Genomic DNA, 27,394 nt, shown 5'->3' with positions numbered 1-27,394 from the left:
CAGTGGCAGGCATCATCCTGTCTGTCCTTGAAGATCTTGAGACCAGGCCTTAATGTTCTTAATTTTTGTTTCAAAGCAACACATTTATGTGCATACTTTTTTCTTTATATTTGTGAGGGGGTTTTTTCTCATTGAAAGCTTGGCATGAACTCTTACCTTTTGGCATTAACAGCAAAAGTACTCAGTACTTGGTCTAATTGCCCTCAGTATACTTTATATGTGTTCATTATCTCCAACACATCTCTAAAGTGTCAAGGTTTCTTCAAATGCTGTGTGCTCAGAAACACAGTGTTGGGAAGTTAGTGGCCTCGTGCCTAAGATGGTGTTAGAAAAGGTTAACACTGGTGTACTAACAACTACCTGTGCTTCTTCAGGATACTACACACCTCTTTTGATGTTTCAAGCTATCTTCATATGAAAGACCTTTCATAAAGAATCTACATAATATTAAAAAAAAGAGCTGTAGCTCTGCATTTGTAAATACTAACGTTGTAACACTGAAAAAGGTGCTCTGGAAGGGACCTAGAGACAGAAGCCTGTAAAGATACAGTAAGTCGATCAAGAGGAAATGTGGCGTTTTCATAACTCATGGTCATTACACTTTATAAAGTGTGTAAATGAATTTCTGTGTATCCTGGGAAGTACTGAATCTTGTTACCACGGTTATTAAAGTTAATGAGATTTAAATACTGAGTTAATAGGCCTGCCTAAAAAGGAGAAGCACTAAATGTTCTCAAAAGGAAGTGGTGTTTCCTTTCAAACTTTTTTTCTTGTAGGAATTAAGTGACATACACAAGACATACATGACAGTGACTGTTTTTCCAAGATACACTGGAATATGGGAGGGGATCCTAGATTTTTGGTTGGGATTTTTTTGTTTGTTTGTTTTGGTTGGTTGGTTTTGGGTTGGTTTTGGTTTTGTTTTTTTCTGTGTGGTTCTTTTTTTGTTTTGTTTGGGGTTTTGTTCCCCAGACAGTAGATGATGCCAAAGTGTAAAAACACCACATCAAAGAGGACAAAGCAGGCTTGTTGGATCCTGCCGATCTTTAATGAGCATGTCTAGCTTTCCTGCATTAGATAAAGGAGCTCTGTGTTGTTTGCTCTTCATACCTACTCCATGATGTTTTTCTTCAGACTCTGGTGAGGGTCATTCCTGGGCCACCAAAATTCTTTCACTAGTGTCCTATTTGCTTTTCTACCTGAAATCACAGGTGATTGGGTTTGGGTTTCTTTCTCCATATTTAAACCAACTATGTCAGCAGGTTTAATAAAATATATTGCTTGATGACAGTCTTGATAGATGTATGCATCTCACAGCATTGTGCAGCTTATCAGGTTGCAAAGACACAGGCTGATTTGACATTACATGCCTGCCTTCAATTATTTGACAGGAAGATTATGTCTTTTCATGTGCAGGCAGTGCTGTCTTAAGATCTTGAATTACTGCATGCTGGCAGTCTGACAGATAATTCCAGAACTAACACTGTGCCTATCAAAACTGAGCCTAGGAAAACAAACAGGGTGTATTTCAGTAACATTTTAGCAATAACAAGTGCAGTTTTAAAAAGGAATAAGCGTTGGGGCATAGTGGAGTATCTTTGTCTTAGTGAACAAAGCAAAGCTTTAAGTAGTAACCGCACAAAAATGAAAGGCATTTGCACTCCTGCCAAAGCTCTGATGGTAATGTCTCCAGCTCTGGGATGGTATCACTAACAGATGGGCCTTTCCAAGGTGTTTAGTACAGACTAAAATGATACCCTGTGCCTGTTACTTTCCTTACTGATAATAAGCCTTTCTGTCTTTTCTATTACCTGATCATCTTTTGTCTTTTCACTTCTAAAATCTTCTCTAGATGAATAACACTTCCAGTGCAAAAAGACCCAGTGCTTCCTTATTAGTGGAGCCCAGGGAAGGCTGTCAACCTTGTTAGCACTGCTGTATGCAGTGTATGTGCTCCCAGTGTAGGATTTGACCACAGCTGTTATTTTCTACTCTACTCTCTTGACAGGGAGATTGTGTACCCCTCTGTTACTGGGTCACAAATCATATCCTGTGGTCCAGAGCTTCTGGCTTCCCAGTTGAGTGTGTAAGTCATGCTCAGAGCTGGAAGGGGGAATGTGGGACTCAGTCCGTCAGCTTGTAACAGAGAGCCTTGAGCTGCCAGGCTGTCCCTAGGCAAGGCTTTGTGAAAGAGGCAGGGGGAGAAGGATAATTACTAATTATTTAGGACCTGACTGTGAGCTAGGTCAGGCCTATTAGTTATGACTCTCTACTGAGATTAAAAGTGCAGAGGAAAAGGTGGTGTCACAGCTGACGAATTACTGTAATAATACAGCCCTTACTGCATGTATTTTCTTTATCACTAGTGACCAGGATTTTTAACATATGTATCTAGAATATATATCTAGCAAGTTTTTTATACAAGTGGGAGAGAAGAGGGGGGAAAGAGTGTCAAGATTATGCATTTAAAACAAATCATTTTGTGTGCAGTTTTGTGGTCAGTTTCTATGGTGGATGTGCAGGAAAGGTGGTATTTTTATATATGCTTATGTTTCAGGATGTTGATTGACCGATTTCTAAATTTATATGAGATTTTCCTAATACAAGGATTGAATTATTTGCCCCACAGGTTAGTGAAACAGCAGAAATTTGTTTTGCTTCAGGAGATTCTGACTAGACTTGACATTGAATGTTGTTTGGTTTTTGGTTTTTTGTTTTTTTTTTTTTTTGCTTTTCATATATTGGAACATACAGGATTTTCTTTCATTAAATGATGAACATTATACATGAAAAGTAATCTGGTGTTGAATGCAGTATGTTTGTCATTTGTCTGGCTGTTTCCCTTTTCCACTCTGTCTATGACTGTCTTGATTAGACAAGAGAGTTTTGTTTGAACTAAATTTTCCTCTTTTGGGTCGCTGAAATAGCATTATTTAATTACTGCAATAGCCTCCTTCAGGAGGTGGGCTAGATGGAACTGTTTCTTTGCATCATGGACTACTTCAGAGAATAGTACATGTCTGTGGCTAATGAAAGGATCTGCTCAACAGATGTCGTGATATGTATGATATCTAGAGACAGCACCTATCTGATGGAAGGCAGTTCAGAAATACTTCCTGTTATTGTCTCCCTAAGCTGTTTGAACTTTTGCTTTCAAAGACAGTTTGAATAACTTAGTTGTTTTAAACTATTCTGTGTTTGTTTCTGCAAGTTTTCTTACACCAAGAGAATAGCTAACAACAGGACAGTATCTGTGTGCTTTATCCTTCAAGAGTGTGAATCTTGCAGTAATTCGGGAACAGCAAATGCCTGCCTTGAAGAGATACCTCCAGTGGTTGTACATAGTGTATCTGTGGTCTATAAATAATTCTTTCCTTTGTTTTTTTTTTTGAGTCAGATGAGACCATGGGATAGATTAAAGCTGACAATTTGAAATTGGAGAGATATCAATTTGATGGATGGACCACTCGGTGGATAAAGAACTGGCTGGATGGCCCCATGCAAAGAGTTGTGGTCAATGGCTCAATGTCCGGCTGGAGACTGGTAACAAGTGGTGTCCCTCAGGGATCGGTGTTGGGACCGGTCTTGTTTAACATCGCTGTCGCTGACATGGACAGTGGGATTGAGTGCGCCCTCAGCAAGTTTGCCGATGACACCAAGCTGTGTGGTCCGGTTGATACGCTGGAGGGAAGGGATGCCATCCAGAGGGACCTTGACACGCTTGTGAGGTGGGCTGATGCCAACCTTATGAAGTTCAACCATGACAAGTGCAAGGTCCTACACCTGGGTCGGAGCAATCCCAGGCACAGCTACAGGTTGGGCAAAGAAGAGATTCAGAGCAGCCCTGCAGAGAAGGACTTGGGGGTGCTGGTCGATGAGAAAATGAACATGAGCCGGCTTCAGTGTGCGCTCGCAGCCCAGAAAGCCAACCGTATCCTGGGCTGCATGAAAAGGAGCGTGACCAGCAGGTCGAAGGAGGTGATCCTGCCCCTCTACTCTGCTCTTGTGAGACCTCACCTGGAGTATTGTGTGCAGTTCTGGTGTCCTTAGCATAAAAAGGACATGGAACTGTTGGAACAAGTCCAGAGGAGGGCCACGAGGATGATCAGGGGGCTGGAGCACCTCCCGTATGAAGACAGGCTGAGAAAGTTGGGGCTGTTCAGCCTGGAGAAGAGAAGGCTGCGTGGAGACCTCATAGCAGCCTTCCAGTACCTGAAGGGGGCCTATAGGGATGCTGTGGAGGGACTCTTCATCAGGGACTGTAGTGACAGGACAAGGGGTAACGGGTTAAAACTTAAACAGGGAAGTTTAGATTGGATATAAGGAGGAAATTCTTCCCTGTTAGGGTGGTGAGGCACTGGAATGGGTTGCCCAGGGAGGTTGTGAGTGCTCCATCCCTGGCAGTGTTCAAGGCCAGGTTGGATGAAGCCTTGGGTGGGATGTTTTAGTGTGAGGTGTCCCTGCCCATGGCAGGGGGGTTGGAACTAGATGATCTTGAGGTCCTTTCCAACCCTAACTATTCTATGATTCTGTGATATTAGCTACCGAGCAAAGGTTTCAGAACAGGTTCTTTTTTAATTCTGTGAAAGTCAGTCAATGTTGCTTGCAACTTTGATTTGGATTGCTCAGTCCTGTGCTTGCTGTGTCCACATGACTCTCATCAGGCGTTCTGTTGTGCCTATTCTAATCACAAAGCCTTAATTAACTACAGTTACAGAATGAGATGTACACTTTCAGTTTTGCTGCTCAAAATCTCTCCACAGTGTTCTTCCACTGCTGAATCATCTCTGAAGCAGCTGTTAAGGCTTTATTTTTCTTCCAGACCCATAACAAAAGTAACTGCGTAATGTTGATTTTTTTTTTTTTTCTACTGCAGTTTTCCTTTTTTTCTGAATTTCTGCCTTTCTTCTATGTGAGATGTGGAAAAACTTGGACTTTGCTGTCAGCTGATTACTTTGAGAGTTGCAGGAGATGAGTTGCGATACTGAGAGGCAGCTTTGAAGCCGTTCAGTTTTAAAGGTTTGAGGACAACTCAGGGAAGTGCTTTTTTAAATAGGTCTTCCTGTTGTATGTATTATTAGATGTTTACATTAGCTTTAATTGATGCAGAATGATAAGGCTCTTAGTAACAGATTATAAGTAGAGATAAGTGCTGGTTAGGGTTTAGGACGTAGTAGCTATAAATAATATTTGGTACTCATGTATTCTTAATTCTTTAAAATGCACCTGGCGAGGTCGTTTGCAAAAGCACTCTTGGCCTACTTTTACTGCTGCTGACTTGATAGCAAAGAATTAGGCCAATACTTAGCACTTGTGGAAATTCTTCTCCTGAATTGATTTGGATTTGCCTCAGCCTCACGCCTTTGATTTGTCTTTTTGGGGTAGGCCAAAGTAAATGGCAGTGTGTGCTCCAGAGTGAAGGTGGGAAAAATACAGTTCTCGCTGAGGCTGTCCTGTGACATGAGGAGGAACAAAATGTATTGAACCTGAAGCAATTGAATCATGATGACATCAAAACATCAATTTTAGCTGCAAAATTTTAGCTTTGTTAGCATAATACTGATTTTCATGGCTGCTTTAAAGTTATAATTGCTCTTGTACCTGGTAGCCTTACATTCCACAGGTAATGTGAAATATCAGTTGCCCTAGAGAAGCCTAGGCTCTGCTCTTGGCAGCCAGAATATGAGAGTCAGCTCTGGGTGCAAGATCAGTGTTTTCACACCTTCCTGGATGAATATTCAAGGTTATATATATATATAATTTTTATATATATATGGATATACATTCACACATTCAAGGCTAATATTCAAGGATCACCTGCTCCAAGCTCAGGAGCGTTGCATCCTGACAAGAAGGAAATGGGGCAAGAAGGCCAGGAGGCCTCTATGGATACGTAAGGAGTTACTGAGAAAACTCAGGAGGAAAAAGGAAGCTTATAGAAGGTGGAAGGAAGAACAGGTGGCGTGGGAGGAATACAGGGACATGTCCATTATCATTGGTGGGATGCTAGGGATCAGGTCAGGAAAGCTAATGTCCACATAGAATTGAGTCTGGCAAGGGATGTGAAAGATAACAGGAAAAGCTTCTATAGATATGTCACAAACAAAAGACAGACTAGGGACAATGTGGGCCCTCTCCAGAAGCTAATGGGAGAACTGGCTACCCTGGGTTCTTAATGACTTCTTTGCCTCAGTTGAAGGAGGTGATCCTGCCTCTCTACTCTGCTCTTGTGAGACCCCGCTTGAAGTATTCGATGCAGTTCTGGTGCCCTCAACATAAGAAGGACATGAAACTGTTGGAGCAAGTCCAGAGGGCCATGAGGATGATAAGGGGGGCTGGAGCACCTCCCATATGAAGACAGGATAAGAAAATCGGGGCTGATCAGCCTCCCTCCTGCCCCTTGCGTAAGCACCTCTGATTAGGTGGCTGAGTCACCTTCAGCTCATTTGAATTCTGGAAAAGTGCCTGTCACTCTCTCTTTTTGATTCCAGAAGGACAAATGACATTGCTGGAGGAGATCTTAAGCACTCAGTTAGGTGGAGTAAGAGTGTGACTAGATGACGTCAATGTTAGCAAGTGCAGTAAAAGTGGACCTTCGTAGTCAGTCACTTAAAGGTGAGGACCCAGCATCTACACCCGGAAGGGACTAGTCAGGACTAGCTGTAGTCTGGTGCTGTGCACTCAATGCTTTGAGCACTGGATGCGCTCCTGGAGCACATTTCATTCAAAATGGATTTGGTTTCCATGCTCCAAGACTGGCCTGCAGTGCAAACCTAAATGTGGCAAGAGTGGGAGACCAGTAGTTTTTCAATGGAAGTGTGTTTCTTCTCTATCCTAAAATGCTAATGTAGCCACAGCTTAACTTCATTTAGACTCCACGGCAAAAACATGATGATAGAAATACTCTTCTGATTAAATGGCTTGTGTTAAAGTTCAAGACCTCAATTTTTTTTCAGTTACCTGATGCTTCCAGGACATCACAACCTTTGTGCAGTGTTCCAGTAGGCGAAGGGCATTGTATAATTTAAATCCATTGTATTCTGGAGATACACTCATACGGTACTAATGACAGCAACTTCCAGTGCATTTTGTGGCAAATGAGGGTGTGTTCTTGCTATGAACTCTGCCAGTTTTTGCCCAAATGCCAGATAATCACCAATGACAGCCGTATGATAAAGTGCTTGTTTGGATCAGGGAGCTGTTATCTGAGCAATCAGTGTGCCAGAAAGGGAAAACACTTGCTGCATAGTACTTTCAAGGGGGCATTTGAATGATGAATTTGCAGGAAGTGTGTTTCTGTTCCTGTTGTGAATATTTGATCTTTGGTTGTTACTAGAGATGTTATATCGTTAAACTGTTTTACCGAATACAGCTTGTGAAACTAAGCAAGAAAGTTATACTTACTCCAGTTGAAAATCTGCATGAAGTGTGATAAATCTTAAACCTGTTAAAAGTGCTAGTTCTTAATGACATGCCACACAAATTCATCTTATGGACAGAAAGAGACTATACCTTCTGCAAAATGTACTATTCCTAATCTCAGTAGTAATTTTGGTGTAAAAGCCTTGTGTTAGGCTCAGTTCAGACCTTGCTATTACATCACTGTGGTGTTCTGGTTTTCTCTGGCTCTTGCTTTACTCCCTGGCTTTGTATCTGTCCAGTGGTTCCTGGAAGTAGTTGCCAGGCTGATTCATAAGAGTCCCATCAGAGGCTGCTTTCTCATCCGACCTTTGGAGACTGGGGCTGTTTCATTACTGTTGCTGATAGAGATTTCTGTCTGGAGGTAATTGAGTATTTCTAACTAGGTGAGGTCAATGCCACGAAGAGTGATGTTGTTTCAGGTGAAAAGAGGGCATGTTGGTTGAAATGTTACAGCAAACTGTACTCTCAAAGAGGCACTGCAGATTGGAAAAGATCTCTGGCAGTTGATTGCTTCAGACTACAGCACAGAAGTTTTCTGCAGCATAGTGCTGTCATCGTCTTAAATATAGCACCTGGTTTTATTTGTGGGGTTTTGGCTGCGTCTTTTGGTTTTCTTTTTTTTAATGGGAATTGAATTCTTAAAACGTGAAGTGTTTCACTAGGGAGCTGAAAATGCTGCTGCTTCTTTCAGAATAGGTTTTTAAGACTCTTTAAGAAAAAATGAATGGCAAACTTCAGTACAGTGATCCTAGTTCAGGACTGCTGGCAGCATGAGGAGATTGTGAAGTAATGCCTTCCTGTCTCAGCAATGAAATTTCTCTTCGTGGAAACTTCTCTGTCTTCCTCACTGTGGTGGCTTTTGTACTCTTCCTAACGTGTAAATTCCTTACCCAAGACAATAAACCCTAAAATGATACAAAATTATAAAGCTTCTCCACCACCCCAAGTTTTGGAAAGCATCACCCTTTTGTCATGTCCTCTGTTTGGTTTTAAAAACCATATGCAGTTACCATGACAACTCTGGCCCACACTGGAAATCCCTTAGTGTGAGTTTCTGGCATGGCTTTTATTTGCATATGCTGCAAACAGCACTGTTATTAAACAGGCTTGTGGTTATTCTTCCAGTCACTGACTGAGACAACTGATGTGACAATGATTACAACTTTCTGATTCCAGGTAAGAGTGGTCATGCACAGCTCTGTGCAGCTGAGTTTCCATGCTCACTCCTTTAATGTATTCCTCTGTTACAGAAAGAGATTTATTTATTTATTTTTTCTTTGCAACCTGAAGCCATGCTTGCTTGTTTAAATTATTAGGGAACAGGGAAAAAGGGTGTCATTGTCCTTGTGAGACATTTTATTAATGCTTTCTTCTCATTTTGAGACTGTTTTGGTTCATTTTATATAGTTTTGGGGTTTTTTATACTCTATGAATGTCCTTCTTAATATTTTTTAATGAATTTAAATCCTTAAAAAGATTCTTGATACTGTACTTTATCTTCTGAATAAACAGTGACAACCAAAGCATACATTTTGTATCCAAAACTTGTTGTTCCTGTTTGAGACTTGGAAATCTATCTGAAAGTGATTGTTGGAATAATTTATAATAATGTGCAGCAATGCAGCCAGCTTGTGTTACCAAAGGCTTTATTTATGATTCATGCTACAGGCTGGCAGTAAGAGACAACATCTAATAAGTTGGCTTTTTGGTTTTCTCTTCCTTTTTAGGAATTTCCATGGGATACAGATCATGACGCAGGACTGTGTTTGGGTAAAGGATGAGTTCTGCATTTCTCTCAGGAGTCTTCCGACACATTTTCTAAATTACCTTTTAATAGTGTTCTAAGTGAGCTTATGTGAAACAAATAGCGTTGGATCATGAGTGAGGAAAAAAACTTCAGTGCATCCCAGAAAATGTTGTCTCCTTCAAGAAGTACTAGCAGCTGCTCCTCCAAGCAGGGAAGTCGACAGGTAATGCAAACTTTCTTAACCAAACTGAAAACATTACTAAGATTGGCTGTTACTTTTGCTCTTCAATATCAGTAGATCTCTTAAACTTTGTTTTCCTGTTGCTTGCTTATCTTATGTTAGCACTTCTTTGTTTTCCTTACTCTTTTTTCTTATTTCTTCGTATTTTGAGTCATATGCAGTAAACACACATTATTGAATAGCAGGCATTTGTAAAACTGGAATGCTAGCTGTGAATTTGAATTTCTATCATGTTGTATGTGTGGTGTCTTTATAGTGAAATATTGCTGCCATAGTGGCTTGGTCTCAGATCCTGAAATTCCAGATCTTCCCTGTAAGATACCACTTTTGTGTCATTGTGTAATTGCTCTGCTTATTTCAAGTTTCTAGGGAAAGGTGTACATGCATGTGTGAAAACACATTTTTCTGAAACTTGTCAGAGTTTTGAGAACAAAAAGGTGTTTGTGTATGTCTGTGTGTGATGGTTGTCGTAAAACTGTAGTTTTGAAAATAAGTGTGTGTCACATGATTCATCTGAGTGCCTAGTGCCAGGGATGCTCTGTTTTCTGCAGAGGTGGTGCTATTCTTTAACCATTACAGTTTTAAAAGACATGTCTATGAGTGTTTGCACCTGAAGAGTGAGGCTGCTGAAGACAGCTTTTGTTTGTGGGCAAGAAATGTTGAACTGCAACCATGCTGAGAATTAAGCTTAAAAATGCTCAATCCATGCTTGCAAAATCATGACCACTACGCTCAAGGTAAACTGATTTGTACCAACGCTGGCTTAGTGGAGCTCTTGAGCCTGCAGAGGTCAAAATTTTAATTGAAATTGAGCATCCCAAACCCCCAAAAGCTTTGGAGACCTCAGCTGTGTTTTGAAACAGCACTTGCTTTTCGGGGACTCGTGACCTTGTTCGTACAATTGGCAAGGCAGACAAATCTGAACAAGTGATGCCTTTTGAAGTGCTGTGCCTGTAAGAAATGCTCTGCATTTCCAGGATACCAAACAAAGAAATCCTTGCTGTCAGGATGCCTTTTTTGTTTTCCTGAAACATAATTTTTTTATATTCTTGGTATGAGAGTACATTTGAAAAGTGTAATTTAAAACGTTTGGTATTGTCTGTTTCAACAGTTCCTGTCTGTCAAGTGTTTATCATGTAGTATTTAAATAGTAAGATTTACATGAGCATGACTAAACCCATTGGTGTATTACACAGCCTGTATAAGCTACCATACTTACGCAGAAGCAGGTTCTATTATATATACTATTATTAGTGGGTCCCATTTCTTATCCATTTTGTTCTCACCTACTCTCTTTGGACAGAAGAAATAATTTAGGAGGGTTTAATGTTGTCTTGTCAGTCCCCGATTTTTCAGTCTTTGATCCTTTTACAAAAAAGCAAGGTGTACCTGCCCAAGGTGAGAGATGCAACCTGGTGTTTTGTTCGTGTTCCTGATACATCCATCCTTATTTACTGTACTCAGGCAGATGGCAGATTGCCTCATACACCTGTCAGGTCAGGCTAAATGAAGGTATAAAGTAGGTTGTTTCCCAAGATATATTGAAGTGATAATATGGAACACTGTGATAAGTAACTCCATTTTGATCCTAGATATACTCCTCTGTGCTGCATGTGGAAAGATGGACATTTAGGTACAGCAGAGGCAGTACTCTTCAATACTTATTGGCCTGGACACAGCAGTGCTTTGAGTGAGGAATGGTAATCTCCCTGTTGCTGTTCTCTAAAAGGCTCTGGTCTTGCAGATGATAAAGATTTTTATCTTTCTAGATAGACCCTCTCTTTAGTAGTGTAAATCATATAGTGTAGCGTACATTATAAAATCTAAATTGTTGGTCTGGCCAGTGAGGATGTTACAACAATGTCCCATCTCTTTGCTCCCCCCTTCCCACAGATAATTTCTTGTCACAGCTGATCAAGTAGTTTTGTTTATATCATTAATTGCTTCTTTTCTCACTCAGCCTCTTGTATTGGTAAATTAGAGCTTCACAGTCTGTCCCAACTAATATCCACCTACACAGGGCTGACAAGGCTGGGGATGAGTGATACTAATGTCTGAGAATTATTTAATTTGCCCTTTTCATCTGCATGTTAGACAGCACTTCAGGTGTTCTATTAAGAAAACAGCAACAATCTGCCGTTTCCTAAAAATGTTTAAAATCCCCTAATCCAGATAGTACCACGTGCAATATAGACCTCCAGCAGCTTCCCCTTCCATCAAAGTCCTGGTAGAAGAGTACAATGTAACATTGTTATTGGTACTTTATTAATAATATCATGAAAGTGTAAGTAATTTTGCCTTATGATGTGCAGATTAGAGTGATGTGCTATGATTTTGATACTCTTTGCTTCATCTTCCAGCTCCATGGAGGGCTTCCTGCTCCTCCTTCAAACACTTGCACCTCTCTCGGCAACCTTCAGGGCTAGGCTCACTGCAGCTTAATGACAGATCTGCATTATGGGTGCTTTTTTCTGTGCTACTGGTCTGCCACAGAAATTCTTTTAATCTGATTAAGAAGAAAGGCATTCTGAAAAATGCAGAGGGAAGACAGGGAGATTCTGGGGGTGGGGTGGGGTTGGTTGTCCCCAAAATAGTGGGATCTGCATGTTAAGCCTTTCAGATTTCCGAGGCACAGACTGCTGCTGATATAAACTAGCACTATATAGTAAGTGACCTGAGTTTGCTATGTGGAACCACAGTAACGTAAGGCTGCTGTGTCTGCTAAAATTTAGTTACGTGCAGAAGATGGGAGAATGTGTTAGAAAAGAGTTGAATTCAGCAGGGCTGCAGGACTTGGGGAAGGGGGGGAGTTCTTCTTTTACTACATTTGCTGCCCCCATTCTGCAAGATACATTTGCAGTGTGAACTGAAAAGATTAACAGTTAATCCTGTTCCACTAAATTCACCTTGAAGCCCCACAGCAGGTTAGAGGCTACTGCTGCTTCCCACCTCCCTGCTCTTCTCTGTCCCTCCTTCAGTTGTGGAAGGGGATCTGTTGCATGAAACCATAGCTCAAACTGCATTTTGTGAGGAAGGAAGGAAAGCTGGTGTTGATCTTTACATTTAAATTGACTTGTGGTCAAAAGAAGATATATGGTGGCAGTTATTTTTAAGTCTAGTATGTTAAGTAACTTTAAAAATAGATTCAGTAGGGAAAAGGTTTATGTCTGGACCGCCGCTTAAAAAAACTGATGTTCTAAAAAAGAAAATTAAATCATTTCTGCCCATTTTATGAGCCGTAACAAATGCTTTAGTTGCAGCTGATGCCAACCCTTATCCTCCACAAAGCAGGTTTCTATTCTTGGCACTTTAAAATATTCTGTACAACTGACTGCATTTTACACTGGAAGAAAATCTGGCACTGTCATCTGTTTCGTTCAGGGAGCTGCAACGGCAAGCTTTGGTCTGAGAGCCATTCAAGCTCATTACTTCATTCTTTCTTTTGAAATAATTCACCTTGAGGAGCTGTACAGTATAGAATAATGCAGACAATGAAAAGGCTTTTATTTTATTAAACAAAGAAAATTATTACAGTTACATAATGACAGGCTTATCTCTGAAGACCAAAGCATATGGGTCTTTTTAATTCAGCAAGAGGAGGTATAAGCCAATTAGCAACTACAGGGTGATTTACTTTTTTTTTTTCCAGTGCTGATCTGAAATGAACAGCTTTGAACCTGAGCAAAGTAAGAAGTGTGTTCATCCCTTGGCCTTGAGTGAAATTTCTGCCTGGGCAGCAAATGCAGTCTTGATCATCTTGTGCAGATACTGGCCCATAATGATACAGGATATTTTCTACGGTTGTAACATTCAGACACGACCGATCTGGACATCAGAATTCTGTGTTACTGCCATTCAGCTGGGAGTTCTGGAGGGTTTTTTGGGGTGGTGTTTTTTTGGTTTTTTTTTAGGTTAGCGCTGTTGTTTGAGGTGTCTTTTTCAGTTCCCTGTTGTTGGATAAGAATCAGCAGAACCAACAATAATCTGAATGCTTTCAGTAGCTTTCAGGAAAGCCTCAATCTCCAATTTCATAGAATCATAGAATAGTTAGGGTTGGAAAGGACCTTCTAGTTCCTGGAAAGGATCATCTAGTTCCAGCCCCCCTGCCATGGGCAGGGAAACCTCACACTAAACCATCCCACCCAAGCCTCTGTCCAACCTGGCCTTGAACACTGCCAGGGATGGAGCATTCATAACTTCTCTGGGCAACCCATTCCAGTGCCTCACCACCCTCACAGTAACGAACTTCTTCCTTATATCCAATCTAAACTTCCCCTATTTAAGTTTGAACCGTTACCCCCTCCTGTCACTACAGTCCCTGACGAAGAGTCCCTCCACAGCATCCTTATAAGTCCCCTTCAGGTACTGGAAGGCTGCTATGAGGTCTCCACGCAGCCTTCCCTTCTCCAGGCTGAACAGCCCCAACTTTCTCAGCCTGTCTTCATATGGGAGATGCTCCAGTCCCCTGATCATCCTTGTGGCCCTCCTCTGGACTTGTTCCAACAGCTTCATGTCTTTTTATGTTGAGGACACCAGAACTGCACACAATACTCCAGGTGAGGTCTCACAAGAGCAGAGTAGAGGGGCAGGATCACCTCCTTCGACCTGCTGGTCACGCTCCTTTTGGTGCAGCCCAGGATACGGTTGGCTTTCTGGGCTGCGAGCGCACACTGAAGCCGGCTCATGTTCATTTTCTCATCGACCAGCACCCCCAAGTCCTTCTCTGCAGGGCTGCTCTGAATCTCTTCTTTGCCCAACCTGTAGCTGTGCCTGGGATTGCTCCGACCCAGGTGTAGGACCTTGCACTTGTCATGGTTGAACTTCATAAGGTTGGCATCAGCCCACCTCACAAGCGTGTCAAGGTCCCTCTGGATGGCATCCCTTCCCTCCAGCTTATCAACAGAACCACACAGCTTGGTGTCATCAGCAAACTTGCTGAGGGCGCACTCAATCCCACTGTCCATGTCAGCGACAGCGATGTTAAACAAGACCGGTCCCAACACCGATCCCTGAGGGACACCACTTGTTACCAGTCTCCAGCCGGACATTGAGCCATTGACCACAACTCTTTGCATGGGGCCATCCAGCCAGTTCTTTATCCACCGAGTGGTCCATCCATCAAATTGGTATCTCTCCAATTTAGAGACAAGGATGTTGTGTGGGACAGCGTCTAATGCTTTGCACAAGTCCAGGTAGATGCCATCAACTACTCTACCACTGTCCATCAGTTCTGTAGCCCCATCCTAGAAGGCCACCAGACTGGACAGGTGTGATTCGCACTTAGTGAAGCCATGCTGGCTGTCACCAAGCACCTTGTTTTTCATGTGCCTTAGTATGCCTTCCAGGAGAATGTGCTCCAAGATTTTGCCAGGCACAGAGGTGAGACTGACTGGTCTGTAATTCCCCGGGTCTTCCATTTTCCCCTTCTTGAAAGTGGGGGTTATATTTCCCTTTTTCCAGTTGTTGGGAACTTCACCTGACTGCCATGATTTTTCAAGTATGATGGACAGTGGCTTAGCAACTTCATTCGCCAGCTAAATTTGCTCCTGTGCTATTTCAAACAGATAAGAATAGATGATAACTGATCAGTCTGATTCATTTGCCTTAATTATAGAGAGTAGGCACTTTTGTTTCACTTCTGCAGTTGTAGCAATAGCCAACTGATGCTTATTTCTCATTAAATGAGGGGTCAGATCTGTTGCAAAACAAAGTACTGATCAATACCCTGTAGGGTCTGGGTGAAGAGTGGACAGATCAAAAAGCAGTCACAGCAGCAGTGTTTTGAAAAATGTGGAGTTCGGGGGTTCAGGTGGAAAGGGCTGGGCTCTTCTGGACAGACATACATGGAAGAGGACCAGATGCTGTTAACGCAGTGTTGCATCTCGCAGCTGTTTATCCTCTGAGCTATTCCTTGCCCTTCCTTGGGTAATATAGTTAGTGAAATAATTTTGTGCTTTTAGAAGGATATGCTTTTAATTCAACAAAGCTGTCTTTACATAAAGCTTGCAATTGAAGTGTGAGTAGGAGACTTGCCTTCACCACCTGAGATTTAGCAGGCCATTGGGCCCAGTTGATGGGAAGAAGTGCTACCACTTTAGCTTTCCTTCCTGTTTTCACACTTTTTAGTTGTGAAGGCACATTCTTGGCCACCTCGCTGACCTGAAGAACAGGGAGAAATGTGGGTTTCCTGCAGGAACATGGGAGACACCTTGTGTCTGGACTGCAGGAGAAGCCCAGACAAAACTGGAGTTGCAATGCAGGCCAGGATGTGCTCTTTATTTTAAAGTTTGACTAAAACTATTGACACCGTGTATATCCCAGGTAGATGTAATTGGTTGAGCTATTTCTCAGCTGCTTCTTTTTCTCATATGCACAATGCAGCATGGTCTGTCTCACTTCAAGAGTCCCTTTCTTTCTGTCTTGTTCTTAGAGAAAGATGAATCTGGATTCTTTTGTTTTTCTTGATTGTGGTCAAATTTCTGCTTGTCTCCAGCAAGCAGACCACTCTATCAACCATATACTGTGTTTAAGCTTAACAAAGTCTTTTGAGAACTTGATATGAAATTTAAGAAAGTTGTTTCATTAGGTATAATATTAGAATGTGGAAAAGTATCTATTGTTCACTGTTCTTGACTTCTATTAGATTAGTTCTCAGTGGAAAAGTTATATGTTTGGGTACTGCAGTTTAATATATTTTGGTGAAGGCAAGGGAAATAGCTTGCTTGGTCATCAGGCAAAACAGCTTTTAAGCTCTTCTGGTTAATTAAAAAAAAAAAGAAATAAAACCATAAATGCAACATTTTTCTTAGTCTTGTAGGTACTCCTGTTAGTTCTTAATGAGAATTATCTATCACTAGTTCTATCAGGTTTCTTGCTTTTTCGAATGTTTAACTTTATCCAAGTCATCTAATGTCAAGATTATTTTTTATATTTGCTCATTTAATAGATCGTATTTTCTGAAGAGATGAGATTTTATCCACATGTGGATAGTTAAGCAGGAGTAAGCTGAGCTATTACTAAAGTTAATGTAAATTGTAGCATTATAGTTTATTTGATTATATTTAAAGAGGCTCTCTGTCATAATAAGTCTCAGCCCTTGTGATTATATAGGGGTTAGTAAATAGTATTTAATGGGGAAAAGAAATACAAGACCACTGCAGAAACTATTTAGTGGTCTAATATTTACATAAAGACTATGGAGTGTGACTTCTGATTTTCAACAGGAAAAATATGATTTCAGTATTATTGGTTAGAAGTAAGGGTATCTAAGTAGCTGTCAAAATATCTCTCAAACTCAAGGGAGTTACAAAACTGAGAAGGATAAAACCCAAGCTTGTAGGGGCAGAATTTGTGTGTTGTGATAACAATTTCAGTTAGGACAATCGCAGAGTTGACTTACCTTCAGGTAGCAGAACATCACTGGGTGGTGTGTAGGATGCTGAATGACAGGAGCTGCTTAGCCCCACATTTCCACTGGTGGTGTGTGGTGAACTCAAACCAGGGAAGCAGAGCAACTTTATGGTTTGTTCTATAAAGTGCAGTGCAAGGGAAAAGAATAATTAAATAGTGGAGTGCCACCAGTAATGCGGTGAAATAAGAGGTCACATTCTTTAAACTGTTTAATGAATGTCTTTTTGAAGATGGTTTGCCGTTATGCCTTGTTACTCAAGTAATGAGCGTATCACCTGATGTAATTTTTTCTAGGTTTCCAGGGGTGAGTGTTAAGGACTCTGGAGATGGATAAATGAGCACAACTAGCACTCTTGCTGGTTCTTGTTTCATTTTTGTTTGAAAGGTTTTCTGTCAGGCAATTTCTTTTTGAGAATAGTTCCCTATGTTTCTTGCAGAGAGGACCACAAGTACCTACCTGGTATAGTTTTGTTTTCCTCAAAGTGTTTCATACTTGTCCTTTTTTGTCATTAAATGCTGTATGTTAAAGTATTTTGTCTTTTTCAAATATACAAGGATGGCTCTGGCACATGACATTTCCTGTCAGTTGTCCACAGTTGTAGATTTGTTAAATCCTGTGGTAGCTAGCAATAAATAATTCATGAGATCTCTGATCAGAATTCTTGAAACTCAGGTCACATTGTCATTAGCAGTCCTTCCATAAATAAGAACTGTAAAAATACTATGACATTCATTCTCTTCTCTGTTATGCTGCTGCAGGGTATTTCATTTAAGAGCTCCTCGTGGCAAAAAGAGAGATCTTCTTTTAATTAGAGGTGTTTCTGATGCAGGGTGGTTTTTATTTTTCTTGTACTTTTCCTTGATGTCATGTCCTTATAGGTACTTGAGTTACTTCCCTAGGGGTTTTTTTATATGTTTTTATTTAATTATTTTTACTTTAGGGAGGCTGCAGTTCACACCAAACACAAAACCTTGAGCTAATGAATATAGGCTAAGGAGTTTTGTAGAAAGGTCTTAACTTTCAGTGTCTCTTATTTCTGCTTCATAACTTACAAAACATGTCCTTTTTGCATAGGCTGTTTGCAGAAGGGCTTTTATGCTAAATGGTAACTAGGCTGTGGCTACACACTGTATGTATGTATAGAAAAATATACATATAAAATTCTGGTAAGCATATACATTCAGTGAAGCATGGTGCCATATAAACAGTGTTTTGTTTGGTTCATATCATTTATATCAAAATAAAAGGATCTTGTCTCTGGGAAGATAGATAAAAAAGTATGTAGAGAAATCTAAGGTTAGATTTCAGCATTTTTTTTTTTTTAATTTTATTTATGACCTTTTTCCTCTTCAATCTCTCTTAACAATTCTGTTCTTTGGAAGAAATATGATTACATCTGGATTTTCTGTTTAAGCAGGACAGCTGGGAGATTGTAGAAGGACTCCGGGGAGCAATGAATTGTACCCAGGAGCCACAGAAGCAGGAGGGCTGCTTGCTGAAAAAGAGGAAATGGCCTTTGAAGGGCTGGCACAAGGTAGGAAAGGAACGTGTATCTGACTTGGTATAGTTTTGTGGCAAAAGGATTACTGAAGAGCAGAGAAAGTGTTCTCCAAATAAATGTGTGTGTGTGTGTGTGTGTGTGTGTGTGTGTGAAGGGGTTTTTGTTTGGTGTTTTTTAGGGTGTTTTGGTTAGTTGGTTTTAATTCTCTGAATTTCTGTTTACAGAGATACTTCTTTTTGGACAGAGGGATTTTGAAGTATTCTAAATGCCAAGCTGATGTAAGTGAGATAAACCCTTTAAGGCTGTTATGAAGTAAAACCACTGCTTTATCCAAAGTAACAGAAATTCCATATTGCTGGCAATAGGAAATAGAGTTTTAGCAGTTCTAAACAGTAGGCCAAAGGGGGGGAAATGACAGTTTCAGCAGGTAATATCTGTCCTTTTGCTTCATTCTGGAGTGACTATATTCTTTTTACTTTTTTTGCAGATAGAGAGAGGGAAGCTTCATGGCTGTATTGATGTTGGACTTTCTGTCATGTCTGTAAAGAAATCAACAAAATGTATAGATTTGGATACAGAAGAGCAGATATACCATCTGAAGGTAGGTCTTCAAGATTGTTATAATCTTCCTCCCAAAATGGCAACATTAGCTCATTAGCTGTATATAGTGGAGGTCTGTTAGTTACACTAAAAACCTACTTTTTAGTCTCAGCAGGCTAGTTTACACTAATTTATAACATGAAAGGCCTTATTGTACTGTTCCAGAGTCAGTAACCCTGTTCTGAATAGAAACTTTGAAGATGCCTCATATTTGGCAGCACTCTTTTCACCCAGCACTTTTTTCAGCAGAAGCACTTATTGCACAAATACTTTTTTTTACAGAACTTTTATCTTGCTCTTTGTCTTATCTATAGGTAGCGTTTTCCACTGCCAAATATGCAGCTTTATCTATCCTTGTGAAATAAATTGTTTTAAAATACATCACCAAAATCAAATTTCTATTTGTAGTTAGGTAAACCTTGACTAAACCTTAAAAATGGCAATTAAGAAATGTCAAAGTAAATGGGTTTTTAAAATTTATATTGGGTTTTTTTCTATCTACAAGTTGCTAAGTGTTGTGTTCTGCATTGGAAGTCATAACTATACCAACTCAAGTTTCTCTTTTTCTTGACTTTATCCTGTGATTAATTTTCTGTCATGATTAAGCGCGTAAGTATGCATTTTAGTAGGATCATCATAAGAAAAACTTTTCTGATATTCAATAAAGGTCAGCCAGGGCAGCTGTCTAATGAGTACAAAATACCTTAGTTTCTTTGTTAGTGATTTTGCATGTGAATGCTATAAACCCTGCATTTTTGTGTAGGTGAAATCTCAAGAGCTGTTTGATGAATGGGTAGCAAAACTTCGTCATCACAGGATGTACCGTCAGAACGAAATCTCCATGTTTCCTCATGACGTCAATAATCTCTTCTTCCCTGTGTCAACTACTACAGACTCTGTCCCTGGTTTCTGTGATTCTACCCCAGGTAGAAAGGTAATAGTTGTGATTTATAAGTAAAGACCTTTCATCAGGGATTAAAATTGGCTGATTCATATTTATTAAGTAAAGAGCATAATGCAAGTTTGTGGCGGGGTTTAAGTTATGATCTGAAATGTCAAGAGTGAAATATTTATTGATTTATTCCCAAGCCATTTTCTCTGTGGTGCTGTCAGATCTTATAATATTCTCTCATTGTTTAACACAGCAAATTGTATTTTCATGATGACTTTTAAAACTTCATGTTGAGTTAGAATCCTCATAATTTTTGACATCATTCAGTATTTGTCTGATATGTGCTGGTGTCTATTACTCTGGGCCACAGAAGAGCATTCAGCTGATTTACTTTTTCTCCTTTTTTTCATTTATCCTTTGGCTAATAAAACATCTTTTTCTACATTAATGAATCTGACTACTGAGGGATATATAGGAATAATCCAGGAGCCATCACGTGTGGCCACTTTTAATATTTTTTAACTGAGGTAAAAGCATTATTCAGACCAATCCAAGGACCATGTTGTAGGTGGGTATGGGATCTAGATGAATCTGGTTGACAAAGTACTCTTCAGGTAAAGTCTGTGACTAAGATTCACAAATGACCTGACAAATGCTCAGTCCAAAACTGACTCTCTGCAGTCTCATGGATGAATGATAGAGATCTGTGCCTGAATACAACCTGTGTACCTTCAGGAGTCTGGACACTGACATTCGCCCAAAGAAGCTCTTCTGTTCCAGTTTAGAATCAGTGATCTCTTTTGAGAATAATGGATTTTTTAATGATACTGTGTTACTTACTATAACTGTAATGACTGTTTCTGTCAACTCCAGAGTGTCTCCTAAGCAATCGCCTCTTTGTTACTCACTTGTCTTAATGATCTGAGTGAGCTTGTTCCCCACTAGCTGCGGTTAGTAACTTTGGTAGTGTTATCCTGTAACTGTCCATGAGTTTTACCAAACACAAACGTGCCTGAAAGGCTTTTGGCTATTGCTTGAGAGGGAGGGGATCTGTTTGGTTGGGCAGCTGAAAGAACAGCAACTCACCCTGAGGTAATGGGGCTGCTCTGCAAAGAGCTGTCTGCATGCTTTCTGTGGTGCCAGCACCTCTCTGTCTCTGACAGCCTGCTCTCTCCTGAGGCTGTGTCTGCAAGGAAATGGCAAACCGCCTGTGACCCTTCAGTCCTTTTCTCCCAAAAGACAGCAGGGATAGAAGGGGAGAAGAATATTCAGGGCAAAAGTGAAATGTTGCAAAATCTGCGATATTTATGCCTGTGCTCTCCAGAAAACAAAAAAAAAAAAAAAAAAAAGAAAAAAAAGAAAAAAGAAAAAAAAAAGAAAATTAAAAAAACATCCATGTGATCCACATCTAAAATCTATGCTCAATGTCAGGAAACGAGCAATTTCTTCTTTGGCGTGAAATTCACTTCTAATTTATTAATCCAGATTTGCACTGCAAAGAAGCCTTACTTATTTTCATGTGAAAAATAGAAGGGGATAGTTCTTAAGCTGCGGTTAATCACCTTAGCTCTGCTGAAGCTAAATGGAAGTTTGCCAATTTACACCAGCCCTAGCTTGATGTTAGTTGCATCAATCCAGCAGTTAGGTTATTTTAAGAAAAATATGTAGAGTGAATTTTGGCATTGCATTTTATTTGCTTTTAGAAACATCTGATCAGTTTTCACATCTGGTTTTTGTTGCTGTTGGCAGGTAGGTGTATGTATCCACATATGTACATGTGGAATTCTTGGATTCTAAAGCTTAGCCGTGCTGATCAAAAGCAAAACTATGCTAACTGGAGCTACACACACTCTCCTGCCTGTTTTTTGGCAAAGCCTACTTCCTTCTTCCTTCCTGCTCATCCCCCTCATGTATATGAGTTCTGGAGAAGTTGGCTATATGGGATAGATTTCTGAAGAGATAAATACGGGATTTTTTCACAAAATGCCGATACAATTGCTCATCTTTAAATTCAGCTTACTTGTGCTTTTGAAGGCACTAGGGTTACTATTTGAGAATACATATATATAGATGACTAAAGCTCATAACAGCTTTATGTAAGAATGAAAAGCTGAACTACACAGATTAGTTTAAAAATAGTTTAAAAATAAGTATGCTTATTGCTGCTTACTACTGTTGCATGCTGACTATATAAATTGACACAGGACTGAATGACATCACGTAAGCAGTGCATTTTATTTGATTCTGTGTGGATAAGTTTGAAAACGATTACTGAGATACTGTAAAAAGGTAGTATTTACCGGGATGAGGTGTATGGCCACACGTGTATTAAGGCCTGTCAAGCCAAATCCATGCTAAAGTCATACAATCTTGAGGAGTAATATTTTTAAATAACATCTATTATATCTTGCTTTCATTGCTGAAAAACAGCTTCAACAAATATATATGTTACATTTAAATTACTTTTGGGGCTTCTTTGGGGAGCTTGGAGAAGGAACAGAACGTCCAACTGGTCCTGTTCAGATATGGTGCTTTAATTGTATTAAGTTGACTTAACTCATGTGGAACTTTACCCTGCCTCAAAATTTGGCTTTCAGAAAATTATGGTTCCTTTACTGCTTGTGGACAGCAGTTATGTTAGATATCCTGACATTATGCTCAATGCCTGCACACCTAGCCTAGCTTATATGCTTTTTCCCTTCCATGGTGTTGATTCCTTCAGTCCTGATCACGGACTTCCAGTTGGTTGTTGAAATCTGTGCATATAACATTAAAATACTGGTTTTTAATAATTCATTTGTTCTTTGGAACAGGCAGGCAGCTTGACCAAACAGAATTCATTGTCAGCCGGAGGTAACTTGTCATTTTCCTTTTCGAGTAATGAGTCCAGGATTTCATCTTGGCTACAGACTTCTGAAGACATGGACAAATGCTCAAGAGGTAATGATATTTGAAGAAAGTTGAAAGTAGCCTAAGATTTCCCCTAGTTTCTCTTGACAATGAGAGTACTACACCGTTAAGTGGTCATTAGAGTTTTTTATGAAGCTGGTGGGAGGAAAGGGGTGGTTGTTGATTAACTAGCTACTCATCTTCAGAAGGACTAGTGAATCTGAATGTAGGGGTATCAATTGTGGGCACCTCTTCAGTGAACCAATATATTTTAGTACATTTTCTTTTATGTACAAACATCACCTTCAGGAGTAAGATTTGAACTTTCTTAAGCAGTGTATTCAAAAAAGGGAAGCATCCAAAAAATTTGACAAAGCACTAAATCTTTGTACTTGAAAGTCACCTTCTGCTTTCATTTTTTCCTAAGAGCACGAAGATCTTTCTCATGTTGGTAGTGTCTGCGTGACACTTAGTAAAACTTCTACCTACCAGTGAGCTTCAGCTCTAATACAGGGGTGTCTCATCTCTAGATCTGAATGTACAATTGAGTCTTGATGCCTATGGCATTGTTACCCTCACCATGAGGAGCTCTGACTAGTCCCAAACTGCAGTAATTATCACATTATTCACATTTTTCTGCAACCAACTGGGATAAAGTGTCATGGTCATTATACACACCATATAGATGCATTTAAATATATTGAACTTGAAGATAGAAGGATACAAGCGTTTTAGCCAGTCGTCTAAGAATGTGCTTTTAGTCAATGAATAACTTAAGCTAGATACAATCAAAATTAACCTACAAAGAGAAAAACTTTCCCCATGTCTGTTACTTTAGGGCAACTGAAAATATTCTCTTATTCAAAACAGAGCTCTCCAACTGTCACACATACTTACTGGAAATGAACCAGCTGTTACAGAGCATGGATGTTCTTCACAGGACATACTCAGCACCTGCTATAAATGCTATACAGGTTTGTTGTTTAAAAAACAAAACCAAAAAAGTTTTCCCTTGCAATTCCAACCATCAACCCCAAATCCTAAAGGATCAATGTATTCTCAGCTCTGCTGATTTTATGGCAATCTGCATTATTTTTGTCCTGTGTGTTAAAAGGTTGGACCTTTCGAAAGCCCAAAGAAGGAAAAACGAACACACAAGAGGTGGCGATCCAGAGTTGTTGGGAAAGAGCCTAAAGGAATGTTACAGGTAAATTCTGTCAGTGCTCAGCTTTCTCTAAATCTTAGTTATTGATCACTTCTGGGTGTGACCAATTTAGGAAATATGAACACTTTTTAAGTAGTGTCCAGTGCTAGGTCATTTTAAGTGGTAATATATCAGACAAAACATGAATATGTTGTTACTGCTATCCACAATAGGATTTGTGCTGTTACTTTCAGGATACTGGCCATGTTTTTTACTCATGTTTTCAACCTGTCTCCAATGTTGGAGGGTTGTGGTGGTGTTTTGCTGTGGTTTTGGTTTGGTTGGTTGGGGTTTTTTTATCAGTACAGATTTTTGTAATTTCTCCAGGTAAATTTGTACATATTTGCATCCAGAGAGGAAGCGAGTAGATACTTGTAAGTGAGGAAAAATAATATAGCAGATGCTACAGCTCTCAAAGAGCTTGTTTCTTGGAGTTTTGTGGAATTTCCAATTACCATATCTTGGGAAAAGTCGTATCTATGGTTTCATATGCTATGTACTTCCAAGACTATTGGTAATTGACAGTTTTTCCATTTTTGTGCCTCCAACACGTAACGCAGCTGGGTACACTCGAAATTTCCTTTATAGTTTGTAAAACCATCATGAATGGCTGTCCTCCTTACAGGTGCCTTCAGTATTTTCTGCCCCTATGAGACTGCATGCTTCCAATCCAAACTTATCTACAATAGATTTCGTAGAGGAGAAAAATTACTCCGATGGCTCTGAAACATCATCAGAATTTACTAAAATGCAAGAGGACTTATTTCACATTGCACATAAAGGTAAATGAGATTGTCTTTTGTACGTGGCTGTATATTATCATGATTTAAATAATGATGTGACCTCTGAGAATGTTTAGAAAGAGCAGAAAATGCCCTGCCTGCTTTTAATTCTCTTGAGGAACTGCAAATGTTGAGCTCTTGAGTCATTTGAAAAAAGTATCTTAATCATCACTTAAAAAAATATATTATTTAATAAAGGGCAGCACTTTCTTTGATGTGCTAAAGACCTAAATTGTATTTTTTTGCCAAAAGGTAAAAATGCTAAACTTAATTGCTACAGACACAATAGCAGATTATACTCTTTTGTGCTTGCATGCATATGTGTGTATATGAGCACATGTATGTTTCTATACTTGGTGTGCTTCACTGTATTTCAGTCAACATTTGTTGGTGATGCAAGGGTTGCTATGGTAGTAACCTATTTTTAGTGAATACAGAAGAGAATACCCTGTAAAGCAGCCAGAGGGGCAGCTTGACTAGAAATGTTCCTTCTCTCCAAATTATTTTTCATTAGCAGTGCTTTGCTCCATCATCCTCACACCAGAAATATTTTAATAGTTTTAAGTGATCTTGGTGGGAAAGGCATTTCAGCATTTATATCTGAAAGACTTCTGGAAGTACTGGCTTTGTCCCCTTTTGCACAACATAATGGTTGATGTTATCAATAGGCATTCTTTGCTTGTTATCCCCCTGGTGCTGATGTATCTTGATTCCATTACATAAGGAATGTATCAGGCTCGTAAACTTCATAAAATCAGTTATAGTCAAAACTGATGTATGTTTTCCAAAAACAGAAAAGAAGTGGGGGTAGGGCACAGTTGGACAAGTTGCTGTTAAGCAGAGCAAAGAAATCACCTACTCAAGATGATCTCACCTGAAATGTCCATGACAGAAACTTTGGTTAGCTTGACCCACGCATTTGAGGGACAGTAGACTTGGTACTATTTAATACAGTATCATTTTATTAAGAATACTAATAACTTTTTTCCAAAGTTGTTTTATATCACACACCTTCCAAAAAAGGGTAGTGATGAAAACTGTTGCTTTGGCTTTTGATAAAAATTAAATAAAATGTAACATTAGTAGTTTAGTGTGGAATAATTCTTGAAAAATCTAACGTAGTAAATGACAACTTACTAAATGGCGTTTAAGGTCATTGAAGATTCGGGTCATGTCATCCATATCTGAAGGGCTTACAATAGATTGTAGCGGATACATCTTCCTCCCCCTGCATGTGATACTGTTAAAGAGTTCTTCAAGTAGGTTAAAGTTAGAGAATTAGCTTTAGTAATGATTCACAATGTTGAAATATACCTTAAGAATATTTTCTTAGAAGAGGAAATTAGGTTACATCAAATACTTAATGAAGCATTGATGATTCGCCTTAACTCAGAGTGGATAATTAGAAGAGAGAGGTAAAAGAGATTTCTTGTTCTTTACCTTTTCCGTGAATTCATGCTCAGATTTTATATCTCCATTTCCCATTGGCATTTATATCCCCATTTTTGCATTGGCAGTTTTTGTAACTGTATTGGAAGGCTTGATTAGGCCCTCGGAAATTCTCTAGTTCCCCAGCTAGATGAATGTTGAAATCCTACATAAATAAATATTACTCCAATAAGTTTTTATTCCTTGTGGTTAAAGAAAAGAGGAAATGTTTTAATTGTAAAAACAAAACACAAACAACAAAAGAAAAAACCCTAAGGAAAGTGCATTCCCTTTTAAAAATCCAGTGATTTAAAAATTGTATGATCTGTTGTCTGATTTCAGTGTTTCAGGCTGGTGATACTGGCTCAGGCAGGAGTAGAAATAGCAGTGTAATGAGCACAACATTCAGGCTCTGACCCTTTGACTGACTAAATCATCTAACGAGCTGACATTTTTCTTATCCTCAAAAGAGAGAACAAAACGCAACACCACAGTTGATTTGCTTGTGGGGAAGCTGCTAACCCCATAGCTGTGGCACAGTATATGTTATAGATGCTTTTTGATATGTTTTTTTCTATTTTACTTTTTTTTCTTCCCTCTCTTCTTCCCCACTGGAGTTCTTAAAGGAATATGGAGTAGAGTCATGACCATCTGAAGATGCAAGCTAATTGGGGAACAAAAGCAAGAGAGGAGCAGATGTGGTTAGTTAGCTTTGTCACCATCTGTCACAAATAATCAGAGTAATTTTGACTGTGGCTAATATAGTCAACATGGTAGCATTCACCATAAACATTTCTCCTACTAAAAAATCTACCCTATAACCTTCATTAATATTACTTGGTTTTAGTGACCCACTCTGGATCTCTCAATGTAAATTCTTGTTTCTGTCACCATAAATGATGTTTCATTGAAGTTTTATATAGTTGGTATGTGTACAATTGGTAGTTGGTTTTAACTTACTTTTAATGTTTCTAGTTTACTTCACCTTGAGGTCAGCTTTCAGCACTATATCTACAGAGAGGGAAAAGATGAAGCAGATGCTGGAGCACGATGCATCCTCATCTCCATCTGCACAAATAGCTGGCTTGAAGAATGCCTTAACATCTGTAAGTGACATGCTGAAGTTCAGCAAGTTTCATTGTTGTCAGATACTACTTTAAAATTTCACAATAGTTTGTTTCTTTAGTGTCTGTTCTGTGCTAGAATTTTCAGTATTGAATCATAGTATGTTATTATATATGGTGTTTTTCAAAGACTGTTTCCTAAATGTTAAAGGT

General features: G+C 39.5%; 1 protein-coding gene across 8 annotated transcripts in view; it reads left to right on the top strand.

Annotated features, from left to right (window-relative positions):
- The window catches only part of OSBPL3 (oxysterol binding protein like 3), a 127,615-nt gene that overhangs the window by 74,461 nt on the left and 25,760 nt on the right, over positions 1–27,394 (top strand). For all 8 annotated transcript variants that reach the window (XM_065665872.1, XM_065665876.1, XM_065665875.1 and 5 more), the window contains 10 exons: positions 9,150–9,392; positions 18,239–18,355; positions 18,547–18,600; positions 18,810–18,923; positions 19,686–19,856; positions 22,628–22,754; positions 23,574–23,677; positions 23,818–23,910; positions 24,533–24,689; positions 27,093–27,223. In XM_065665872.1, the coding sequence (XP_065521944.1) occupies positions 9,300–9,392; positions 18,239–18,355; positions 18,547–18,600; positions 18,810–18,923; positions 19,686–19,856; positions 22,628–22,754; positions 23,574–23,677; positions 23,818–23,910; positions 24,533–24,689; positions 27,093–27,223 (1,161 nt within the window). In that variant the 5' untranslated portion in view covers positions 9,150–9,299. The remainder of the gene's footprint in view (positions 1–9,149; positions 9,393–18,238; positions 18,356–18,546; positions 18,601–18,809; positions 18,924–19,685; positions 19,857–22,627; positions 22,755–23,573; positions 23,678–23,817; positions 23,911–24,532; positions 24,690–27,092; positions 27,224–27,394) is intronic.

Source organism: Lathamus discolor, chromosome 2 (assembly GCF_037157495.1).
Source record: "Lathamus discolor isolate bLatDis1 chromosome 2, bLatDis1.hap1, whole genome shotgun sequence".
Taxonomy (NCBI): domain Eukaryota; kingdom Metazoa; phylum Chordata; class Aves; order Psittaciformes; family Psittacidae; genus Lathamus; species Lathamus discolor.
The sequence above is the reverse complement of the archived record's forward strand: the minus strand, read 5'-3'. Positions and strand labels throughout refer to the sequence as shown.